The sequence below is a fragment of the Drosophila biarmipes genome, chromosome 3R, assembly GCF_025231255.1.
Source record: "Drosophila biarmipes strain raj3 chromosome 3R, RU_DBia_V1.1, whole genome shotgun sequence".
In the NCBI taxonomy this organism is placed as follows: domain Eukaryota; kingdom Metazoa; phylum Arthropoda; class Insecta; order Diptera; family Drosophilidae; genus Drosophila; species Drosophila biarmipes.
In genome coordinates this window covers 3,898,274-3,910,377 of record NC_066616.1, presented here as the reverse complement: position 1 = coordinate 3,910,377, position 12,104 = coordinate 3,898,274, and the positions used below count along the sequence as shown (strand labels likewise).

General features: G+C 44.8%; 1 protein-coding gene across 1 annotated transcript; it reads left to right on the top strand.

The window, feature by feature from the left end:
- Positions 1-1,205: 1,205 nt before the first annotated feature.
- Positions 1,206-3,631, top strand: LOC108032873 (uncharacterized). Its single transcript, XM_044092068.2, has 2 exons — positions 1,206-3,035; positions 3,271-3,631. The coding sequence occupies exons 1-2, from the start codon at positions 1,519-1,521 to the stop codon at positions 3,485-3,487; spliced, it is 1,734 nt and encodes a 577-aa protein (XP_043948003.1). The 5' UTR covers positions 1,206-1,518; the 3' UTR covers positions 3,488-3,631.
- The last annotated feature ends 8,473 nt before the right edge of the window (positions 3,632-12,104 follow it).

Sequence of the window (12,104 nt, the reverse complement as noted above, 5' to 3'; positions counted from 1 at the left end):
GCATGTGGGTTCTGTTATCAGGAAGGGAAAACGTGGCGGACTTCCTGCCCAAAGAGGGTGTTCAGGCTGCACAGAGAAAACCAAACCATAACCCTCTAATCTAAATTATAATAAATCAATGCCCGCTTCCGTTTTTGTAATCTGGAATTTACCACAAAGTAAAATTAAATTTTAAGTAATGTTTTTCAAGAATGCTAATTCACTTTTGGCGCAACGTATACGTACACATAAATATAAGAATGAATTGATTAACATGCCACAAAGCCAGTCTGTTTTTACGATGGAGACTCAAAATTATTTTGTCCTTGGCTTCAATTCTAAAATATATCTTAAGTTGTGAGGCCAAATAAACGTATCTCTTTTTTTCCCGTGTACCGTAGCTGCGAAAAAGCAATTGAAACAAGAGTTTCATTTAATTCTGCGTCGGCTGGCAGGCCAATTTCCTATCCGCCCTGCGCCCATTTCTCAGTGTCTTGCCGGGTCTTTATGTTGCTGTTTTATAGCGCATTAATTTCGAAAGTAGCGCTACGTGTGCCAAAAATCATTAGCAACGGAATTACGCTCAATGAAATGCAGTCGGCGTCGCCGCCAAACAAAAGCCGTCCGAGGGGAGATAATAAAGCGTGGCCAGGCGGTCCTCCGTCGATTTCGAGTTGATGTCGATGCCGGAACAGGGGAACCCAGAAATGGCCTGCCAGAGGAATGGGCCCTGCGACGGCGCCGGGAAAAAGGTGGAAAACGGCAGTTTTCGGGCGGTCGGAGGGGGAAAGTCGACAACCGCCAGTCGGCAGCCGTTTGACGTTAGCGTTTCTGGTGCTTATAAATTTGCCCTAACGACAAGTTAAATGCTGAATACAAAATGTTGCAGGGGCAAGGGTTCCTTCCACTCCGAAGCCCTCTGAGACATTCGTACACATGCCGGCGAATTTGCCGCCAAGATGAAGCCTTAATGGGCTTAACTTTGAAAATTGGAAATACATTTGGATTGGGGCAAGATTTATGAAAGCAAGGAAAGTTGGGATAGAAAGTTTAACAGCCCGGGAATCTATAAAAAATTATTCAGAAAATAGAGAGCGAGCCGAATGACTCAAAAAACGTTTTTCAAATAGTAAGGTTATCCGAAAGCAAACAGACTATCCTTACTTTACGATTTATATTTTGTTATCGTGAGTCTTATGATTTGGAGCTAATGGATATAACAGACTCTCCTTACTTTAAATAACAATGATTTACTGTGAATCTAATGATTTTCATCATATTGATTTTGTTTAATTTGCTAAGCCCTAGCACTCAGAATCACTCTCTGAAACTATCATATGGGAAAATGGTCAACATGGTGCTTATCCGAATCCGGATCGCATCGATGGTCCCATAGGCGGCAATCTTATCTCTGCCCCTATCAGATAATAGGCGAAACTAATTCGCCTAATGAAATTATGCAAATGGCGATAGCAGTCAGTTCGATTTGGGTCCGACAGGTGCGAGGACTCCACACATCTGGTAACATACTTGCACAGTATGTTCAAGTCCAAGTCCTTTGATTTGGTCAACGAGGAAAGGACGAAGAAACCGGAACGGCTGTACCAGCCTCGCCGGATGCGATGGCTCAAGTATATCATCCTGCCAGCCGTGTTCTCCTTTGCGCTTCTTCTGATCCTGGCCAACGTGGACTTCTCCGACAACAGTGAGGAAGTAACCTCCGATTTGGGCAGTGAACTTGAGTCACTTTCAATGAACAACAAGTACCTCGACGTACGTGACAAATCCCTCCTTATATCCAGTCACGGATTTCACAACAACACTCTGCAAAGGAGCTTTTTTTCCAGCAGCTGGGAATTTCAAAACCTTACAATAGTAAATTGCACGATAGTTCATATCAGTAATGGAACTTTTGATCAAAACAGCACCCGTTACCTCATGAGCCTGCAACTCATTAATTTGCAACTGGAAAACCTAACAGAATCAGCCCTACAAGGTCTTCAAAGGCTCCAGAACTTCACCCTTATCAATGGGAATAACAGTTTTAAGCCTTTTGGATTCCTTTCATCTGTGGCTGAGACGGTAATCAATGCTAGAATACACCAGGCATTCTACACGAAAACAAGATATGCCCCCGGTGATTTCTTGGGATACAGCATTTTCACCCACTTGAAATGTTTAGATATGAGCGGAACGAATCTTGGAGAGAGTATTAGAGCCGATTTCCTTGAGAATCTCCCTGCTTTGCAACACCTGATTTTGAAAGACTGCGGTTTAAGCCAAATCGAGTGGGACTTTTTACCGCCAAGACTTAAATTAGTGCAACCATTGGACCTGAGTGAGAGTCAGAGAGAAAGTGCCTATACTTATGAGTTGGAAATATTTGAGACTACCCCCGACACAACTATTGACGGCGAGGAGAGTTACCCTGTCCAGTCAGAAAGGGCCGTGGGTCCACCCTTTGCGCCAGCAACAACAAACTCAACACCAGCGCCAACCACAGTGGAGTCAACTGTAGCAATAGTTCCATCCACACAACAATCAATAATAACAACATCACCCACACAAGATATTCCGACTGATCCATCAACGTTATCTCCCATGACGACATCATGGTCGAATTGCGAGGAGGCACTGTGCCAGGAACTCGTGTGCTCTCGTATCTTGGCGGACTCAACGGCTGGATTTGTAGATCTGGAAAGTGCGGCTGGTTGTAAGAATGGCATACTGGTGGAGGTCTGCGAATCGGACTGCACAGCCCCCACCTACTTCTGTGGACTGTTGGGCGACAACTTTACCTCCCCATCTAACTGCTGTTCGCACAATTCCATGAGATGTGTGGTTTCCGCAAAGGCGTCCTGGTTCGATGACCACAGCGGCCTGGTCATTGGATTGGGTATAGGACTCCTTTTGTTGGGCAGCCTTCTCGGGATGCTCATTGCTTACGGAGCGATACGAATGAACCCGGCCTTGTTCAGGAAGAGTAAGCGGCGGGAATCAAACACGATGGGGCTAATTCCCCGGAGATTCGAAAAGGACCTGAATGACTATGCGGGGTAAGTTTACTGCTGCCATATAGATGTTTAAATTCGTGAATTTCGTGGAAACCCTATTTAAATGAGACAGAAATACAATAAATTCTAATCCTTACAGTTTGTGTATTTTGACAAACAAAATAATTAAATTACTGGGATTTTTAATTATTTTTTAAATAATAAACAAATCACTAAAATGGTCATATTTTAGGATGCTTGATTGAAGTAAAAGAAGTTACCATTTATCTTCCAATAGGGGTCCAATTTCGACTCTCGACGACAGCGAATATGTCATCGCCTATCACCGATACTTGGAACAAGCGAATCACCGTCTCACGGAGACCAGCAAATACATACATCCACCCAGGGATAGGGCGCCCTCGGTTCCACCCTCCTGCGATTACCCCTTACCGCTCCCGGCAAGAAATAACTACATATACGAGAGCTGTGAGCTGTACGAGGAACTCCCATAGACTATAATTTATAATATATGAATATCTGTGCATTACATTCGCCCTTCTCGGTGTGTAAGCGAATGACAAATTTAAATGTGTCGTTTTCGTAATGGCAAGCCAATTTCATAAAAATAAATACACAATACAAACAGGCTAACACCCGCATCTTTAACAAATTTCAAAGTCTAAATAAAGTATATTCCTTGACGGAACCATAATTGAGTTATTGTTTTATGTTTTATAACTCTTTGGTGATCTGTAAAATTATGCTCCAATAACAAGAAACAAGTTTAACTAAATTCGAACAGCATGAGTTTTGAGTGTCTCACATGGGTATGATGACATACCAACCCCACTTGTTTGTTCTGCTTTGCATCTTGTGATAGAACCCATCCCCTTGTCTGGACTCTGTGCCAGTTTGCACAGTTCAATGGTTTTATTTAGCTTTAATGAGCTCCAGTTGACGATGAAGGCAAAAACTCCATCTCAATGCGCCCCATTGTGGAACAGCTTCCATCCCGGCACTTGCCCTTCCGCGGGACCCAGGGACGTACTCGTAGTGCTCAGTTTGTTGACTCGCCATATGCACAATAAAATATTTTTGTAAGCACTTTTATGGCTGACATATCTTTTAATATACACACAAGCACCGAGATCTTTTTTGCAAGCGTTTTGCCAATTTATTTTCGCCCCTGTTCCAGTTTGGATATTTATTTTTTCGTTTTGGTGCCCTGCAGGCTGTCGCTGCCATAATTTCCCAGGCACATCCCATCTCCGCTCCGGACCGAAGAAGGGGACGGGGAGTCGCTGTCAAAGTCCGGCCAAGTCTCTCGGCCATATGTTGCACACATTATGCTTACTTAACAATTAGAGACGCTCTTGTAATTCCACAAAATTGCTTTGTTCGCCTGGATTTTTTGCTCCGGGGAAAGCGGGCGGCTTCGGGGAAGGTACTCTCTATATGCCACATATACAGGGGGACCAGGGCGAAGGGGTGAGCAGGGGAAGGAAGTGCCGCAGAGTGGCTTTGTGCTTCAGCTTTTTCAGAACTCTTTGGGCACTGAGCTGTGAATCGTTATGAGCTTTAAATCCGAGGAAAACGCTTTGATAACCAGGCTCTTGTGTGTGGGAACCGAAACTAGTTAGGGGTGAAGTCAGGGAAGTAAGAGCCAGCTAAATTTTCCGAAGCCCCTGCTCTCCAGTGTTTGAAAGCTCGAAGATACTTAGAGCGTCTTGTAATACGAATCAGCGACCTCAAGATAATGTGTTTTCAAAACAAAGAAGGCAGAATGACCTGCACTCTGCTACACTTCTTAAGGCTCTTATATTTCTTGCAGTCCAGCACAAAAGAAGCTTTCTCAAGACTTTCTTGACCCTCTCGAATTTGACAATTTGTCAATTTGGTGTGCCGACCGAAATAATTGTTTGTATAGAAATCGTATACTATTTGCTTAGCTTAGTTGCTTAGCTTCCATGGAGTACTTTCAAAGTGTGAAGGAAATTCGAAAATACCCGTAGCAAGAAGTATGCAGAAGTATCTGCCAATAATTTAACGAAACTCCTTAACAATTTGACAAGTGTCAGCTGGCGGTAGAAGTCCCAAAACTATTCCGTTGAGCGATTAGATCCTCGTCCCTAATCACTTTCGAGTGCAGAAACTACGCTCCCAGAAGGCGAAGCCCTACCAACAACCGCCTAAGTACACATCTCTATCGACAGAAAGAAAAGAACTGGATTCCTATCGTCTCAAGTATGAGGCAGAAACCCTAGACGAAGTCACAGCCGAGTGCATCTGGACAATCCCACATGGGGGCAACGGATCGATACGAGTATCTGTCGCGATTGATATTAATGATTGGCCGCAAATGCCATTAGGCTGTTTGTACCTTTCCAGCACGCCGAACATGATAACCCAGCGTGAAGAGAGCGCAGACCCGGAAAACTGGGAAAACGGGGAACTCTCCGATTGCATGGCCGAGGCGGAGGCGTTGCATAGACAGATCCGAGCGTATCTACCCTGCCAGGGAAGCCCCATTGTTGGGGCGAGGAAATCAAAGACCCTTTGGCCCGCCTCGCTTTTCCCGCTGATAACGGACACGAACCAACGGCCCCGTAACGTGGCATTTGTTTAATGGATTAAAAATAATAGGTACGGGGAAGGACGGGCTGGGCGCAGATAAAAATCGAAGCACGTTTTGTGTGCGCATGGAAAATGGAAAATGTGCCGCGGCGTGTCATAAATTAATTTTGTAAATTCTGCAGCCCGTCTGATTCGGTTACGGATCAGTATCGGCTTTAGCCGCCCCGAGACAGGGATTCTTATTAATAATAATAATGCCACACGGCTTTGAGAGACAGACAAAGGATTGCCGGATGCCAGACCACTTTCATTGCGAGGCCTTCGAGGGTTGAAATGGAAAGCCTTTCAACTGCGGTTGGCGGGCGGAGAAGCTTTTAAAAAATTATGCAAAAATCATGATTAGGCAATTCGCCGATGCTGCATGCTGGAGGCTGGAGGCTGGTCTTGTCTCCCGGCTGCTAATTAGCCATTCATGGAGTGTAGTGCGCCTGCCTGGGGAATATTTAAACAGTTGGCTGGTTCCCAGAAAACGGCGGCAAAAGTTTAATTAGTCCGGCGGATGAATGTGCCCTATGAATATGAAATCCGCACAGTCCCCACAAATCCATTCAGCCCCGATCAGACGCACTCGTATCCTTGAGACTTCAGGTCGGTTCGGCTGAGTTGAGTTGCGACTAATGAGCCCGAGCAAAGCCAGCAGAAACAGAAACAGAAACAGCACACTAAATGTAGCAATTATGGGGCGGGACGGAGAAAACTCACATTAATGACAAAAGCCAGAGCAGTACTCGGCGCATGAGGAGAGGCTGCTTAAGACCCGCAACAAACGAGGGGCACTTAAAAGATGAAACATAAAACGGAGCCCCAGAAGCCCATAAAAAACACATTGTGCCGGGCCGCACTTAAAGGCAACTTCTTACCATACCCGCTTGTACGTCCACCGAGAAAAAAGCACGGTGACTTGTTAACATATTGTATGCTTGGTACCAAGCATGAGTACGACGCTTAGGAAAGGCATTAAAGGCTTCCATGAGGTAGTTCGGAAAAGACCAAAACCAACTAATCGGAGCGTCGGTGTAATTCATACAGATAAGGTGATTCTTCTATGAGTTACGCTTAGGTTCAAAAAGCTCTTTTTATTCCGGATGGGATTGATCATAGTTCAGAAGCTATTCAAAATCCACATCAAGGCTCTCATATTTAACTTAAGAATATTAATAAAATGTACATTTAAACTTATGTTTTTGTTGATTATTTCAATTGTATTTCATGTTTTTTGTCTTTGTCTTAACGTTGACACTTAACGCCTGCTAAATTTTCCCCGGTGCAGCCTTGTCATATGGGGCATTCGCTTTGTGCTTTGTGAAAAGGGCTGCCATAAAATTGCACCATAAAAATAAAAATTAAACCACTAAACGCAGTCCAAGCGCGACCGCCTTGCGTCCAGACACTGACTTTTAAGTTCCGCCCTCCCGGATTGATTCGACTCTGAGCTTGCTTTCTGGCTGACAGTTTGGGAATCGACCCCGTTCGTGAAAGATACTATAAGCGTGGGTGGAGGGGGGAGGGTGTGTGTGCGTACGAGTACCCCTAATGATATTCAATAATAATACATGCGCATAAAAACCACTTGCGACCCTCCGCCCGAAAGTCGTCAGCATTTCAGACATGCCCCGGCTGCGCCTTCAGAATTTAATGTGCTTATAATGCCGCCCGCTGGCTCTTCGCCATAAACAGACGCAGTCCTCACTCCCGGATAATCCCGATTCCGATTCCGATTCCGCCTCCAGTTCCAACTCGAATCGGATACGGCACACACGCAGCCACACTCCACTCACGTAATTGCGAGAGCAGCACCCTCGACACATTTTTAACAGCAAATGATGTCAATTTCCATGCCCGCCAAGGGCAGGAAAATTCCCCAGATGGAATCCGGGGATACGTCTGAAAATTCTGAGCGCGTTTTGTTATTCTATTGAAAATTGAACTTAATTGGTGCGTGAAGTGTGCACTGAGTGGATTTGATGGCTGCCAGGCAACTATTCTAGTAGGGCTGCAAATTTGTCTGCAGCGTTCCTTTCCGCTCCCCCACCTCAAATCCCTCCACAGACCTCATTATAATTTGCCAGTCAACAGGCAAAGGTAGCGATCAAATGGGACAGCCGAAACACGAGGGCGGAACGTGAAGATTGCTACAAAGTATTTCCAAACAGAGTATATGCTACTCTGTGTTTGCATTGTCCAACTGCTCAGAAAATGTGAAAGGAATTCGTATACAACTTTGCGATGTAAGCCAGGTGACAACTTTCTGAAGGAAAGTTCTCGTGAGCGTTGCAAATCGTGTAATTGTTACCCACATGTTAGTACCCTTTATTATAAGCCGCTGCACCGGATCCGGAACTTATTGCCAAACGAAGCCAACCCCTTCGGCCGAAGGTGAGCGGGGCTATCTGTGTAATCCCATCATGCCCCACTATCAAATTAATTTGCCATGCCCCAGTTTTCCACCAAATGGCCGAACAACCCTCGGGGCCAAATCCAGAAGGACAGACATCCAGGGCTCAGGGCTTCGGGGCTCCAGGGCACGGCATCCAAGCTGATTAGCATAAATTCGTCTATGTCGTCGCTGGCAACGTTGTCGTCTTTTATCAACGTGTCTGGCATGCCAAGCTGAAAAACTTTGCCAGTTTCCCAGCTGCCAGAAGGCGAGGGAAACTCAAACAAGGCGGGGCAGCGGGAAAAGGAGCAGGCGCTGCAAAGGAGCAGGAGCAGGAGCAGTCACGGACCTCGGCTGGGAAACATGTGTCACTGGGGCCTGTCTGCTTATTGCACGACTAATGTCACTCGCAGGCGGAGGCAGTCAACAAAAGGTGGCCAAGGCAAACTTCCTGGCACAAAGAGTGGCTTTTAGACGGCAAATGCAAGTGCTGGAATTCCTTGGCCCGTCCGGGGGATGCGAAATTATTTCCATGCCACTGACGTGCCTGGGTGAAGGGCGCGCGGCAAAGGACGAAGGATAGCGGACGAGCCTTTGCTTTCCAAGAAGTTTTCAGACCTAGCCGCCTGCTTCCACTGAAAACAATTCAATCTAAATTGAATAGCTGCGGACGACCTTTTGTGACAAAGTTTCAAGTCGGGGCTTCCAATTCCTTTACATAATTCACCATATGGGTACACTATGCATTACTTCGTAAAGAATATACGGATGAACACTTTTCAAAAATACCTCTGCGCTTGTTCAGGATAGTAATAAAGTATTTATAGACAAGGAATTTTTTGAATAATATAAAGAACACAAAGTATATAGAAATCTTGATGGCTTGTGAGCGTGCGGCACAAGTCTTACTCCTTTGACGTACTGCCCTGTTTTTGACATCTCGGCCTTTCCTGACGAGTTGCGTAGTCAAAGTTTTCATCATTGGTATCCAGATATGGGATTAAAGCACACCAAGGCTTCATGTGTTCGATGTATCCTAATTTGTTGTATCGTCGCTGAGAAACTGAACGATCTGGAACGTCCCCAATTATTGTTCGGTCTTTAAAAGCTGGATCCAATCTATGTGTATCTTCTGTCGCAACTGGAACAAAATCGATCATAACCAGATCGCCTACACCGAAATTCTTTTTTGCTGCTCTGCTTTGTGGTTGCTGGCGATTTACTTTAACATTGACTTCTGGTTCAGTTTCCTGACCTAAAGCTTGAACTAACCGATTTCACTAGCCGATACCAAATCGTTTGGAGTAAGCTTTGTGGTGGAATTTATGTTTGTATTAATGCTCCACTAAATCTAACCAAGGTTTTGATCCCAATCCTTATAGCTGGATGTGCTAGTTTTCAATGCATTGAGTTAAGTTTTGTTCATCCGTACTGGCGAAAGGCGTGAGAACGGCCGTTTTGATGTGCTGCATTCCACTTTCATTAATAAAATTGTCGAGCTCCTTTGATGTTAACCATGTGCCTCTATCTAAAATTAAATTGTTTCAGGGCTTTGATAACTGGTGTTATTTTTGTAGTACGTGAGAGTTTCCGGCTTTACTTTTTATGAACGGCCCAGTGTGATCAATATTAATTGTTGGGAACGGTATGGGTACTACTTCCTGCAAGTAAAGTTCACCCTCAGAATTTCCGCCTTTTACTTTATTCACCCGGCACTCAGGCAAGAAGCACTGTAGGACTTTATATATCCACGCATCCTTGGAAACCAAAAATACTTCGTAAATGTTTCCAAAGTCTTTTCGGTTCCTGCTTCGTCATGGTTACACTTGGCTAAGCGTCATCTGATTGCTTGCAGATGACTAGTCTGTTTTAATTTGACTACACTTACTGGCGTCCTTGTTGGCAAAAACCTCAAAGATATCTTTTATTTTTGGGTCCTGCATCTGAATTGTGTAAATCCAGTCTTCGTCGTTGGGAACTACCTTCAAGACGTTGTCTGCTACGGCTATTGTTTCGTCCTCCAGTGGATGTACTGGATTTCTACTCATTCCGTCGACATGTGGCATTTGCTGTCCAGGATGTTGTTTGCATTTAAAATCGAACTCTTGTAGTCGAAGCCACCTGAGAAGCTAACTGAGATCGGAGTGCATCCCTTTTAAAAAACGCAGCCTGGTATCGACGACCCAGTATGGGTGTTGCCAAATGGATATCCATTACTGCCAATATGGGGGAGGTCTTCGGCAAGGCAATCTGTATGCAACATATAGCTCACCTCAATGCGCTGGGAGCTACTGACGTCAGCGCTTGTATTGAAGTTGAGTTCCGATTCCTCTGCCTGCATAATCAAGCCTTTTCAACCAGTTCGTAATCCTTACTGCAGAGTAAGCCTCTGCCCAACGTCGTTTGAATGAATGTCATCGGGTACATTGTGAATGCGTTTATAGATTTCGCTGCGTTCTGTTTTCACCGAGGTAAGTATACATTCCTTAGTCTCCACTATTGATCCACCAAATTCTTGTAAATGTTTTACCAATTTCTGTAAAATTGATCCACTTGGAACAGCAGACTCTCTAATAAGTGTGTGATCCCTGCCAGTATCGACGAATCTTCTGCGGATCTGGACACCTAGCAGCTATGTGACCCACTTGGTTACAATTTAAACATTTTGATCCTTTGGGCTTAGCATCGCCGTCGGCTACATCTGAGCCTTCCGTGTAAACAGACTGAGAAGAGGCACTATGTTGCTACATGTTTGCACTGTTTTCATATTGTCCAGAGACCTGAATAGTTCTGAACACGTCTGAAGATTAATAGCTAAAAAAGCCTTCGTGCAGTCGTTTTGGTTCAATCCGTTAATAATATAAGAATTGATGGATGGCTCATCTATATAAGCTCGTCTTCAAATTGCCATCGTAATGTAGAAATATTCACTAAACGATTCGTTGGGTTGTCTTTCACGTCGCATCAGTTCCCTGTGAACATCAGCTGTGTTTACCACGCTTGGAAAATTCTGTAAAAGGGCGGTATTAAACTGTTCCCAAGTTTGGAATAACGTCTGTGCATCTAACCATTCCTTATCGACACCTCTCATTTTATGTTTTTTGCTAATTAACTTTTTTGAAGTAATGTTGCCCCTAACACACCGATCACATCCTTGATGATGGAGTTTGTATAAGCTGTGCGTTCGGGGCTTTCTGTTGCCGTTGTTCTTGACCTGGTGGTGGTATGCCTAACATGTTTGAAGGAAGCCCAAGCTCCGCAACCAAACTCCACATCCGAGGAAGAATTTAATGGGAGGAGGTGGGAAATGTGCACTAATCATATTTTAGTGCGGTTCGACTAATTGCGGCCGCGGCCTTAAATTTTCGTTTCTCGTGTGTTGACACACACGACCCACACAGGGAAACCACGGGCACTAACATAGAGGAACACAGATACTCACATGGACGCAAACAGGCTCTCTGGAGGACAATGATGCGGGTAAGGACGCAGGTAAGAGAGGGGCAACCATATACACCTGAGATCTGTAAAATTCACAAGGGGCTGCCGAACTGAGGGGGAGTCGAACTCCAGTTACCGCAGGAACACTTATAAAGACATTGGGTTTGATCCCACCCTAATACGCATAAATATATTGTGTTTAACGTAAAAATAACAAGTTAAATATACTCTGAATACCAGTCTCAACAAAATTCTGGATAAAGGTGGTTTTAAAATAAAAACAAAAAGAGGAAAAGTATAATAATTTAAAGTATTATGTATCTCATGTCAAATTGCAAATTAAATTTCCCACCCACGCTAATGGCCAAATGGCTTGTCACAACCTCTCAGGGAGTCGCGAGCATTCCAGGCTGGAGCGGATGAACAGGGTATTCGGGTGCAAGGGGCCCGAGAAGCCTAGCCGGGCTCTAAAGACGTGTTAATGAAGCAGACATGCGGGCCAGAACGAAGTCGTGGTCTCCGTCTTGGCTTTGGGCCAGGTCTTCGTCGGCGCTGAATGAATTTGTATATCTTGCAAATCATGTTGACTGACGGAGAACATCGTGATGGGGAGTGGGGACCGTGGAGCCGACGTTTACTTTGGTCGGGCAAAATGTGTAAAGTGTTGAGCGCGGCGC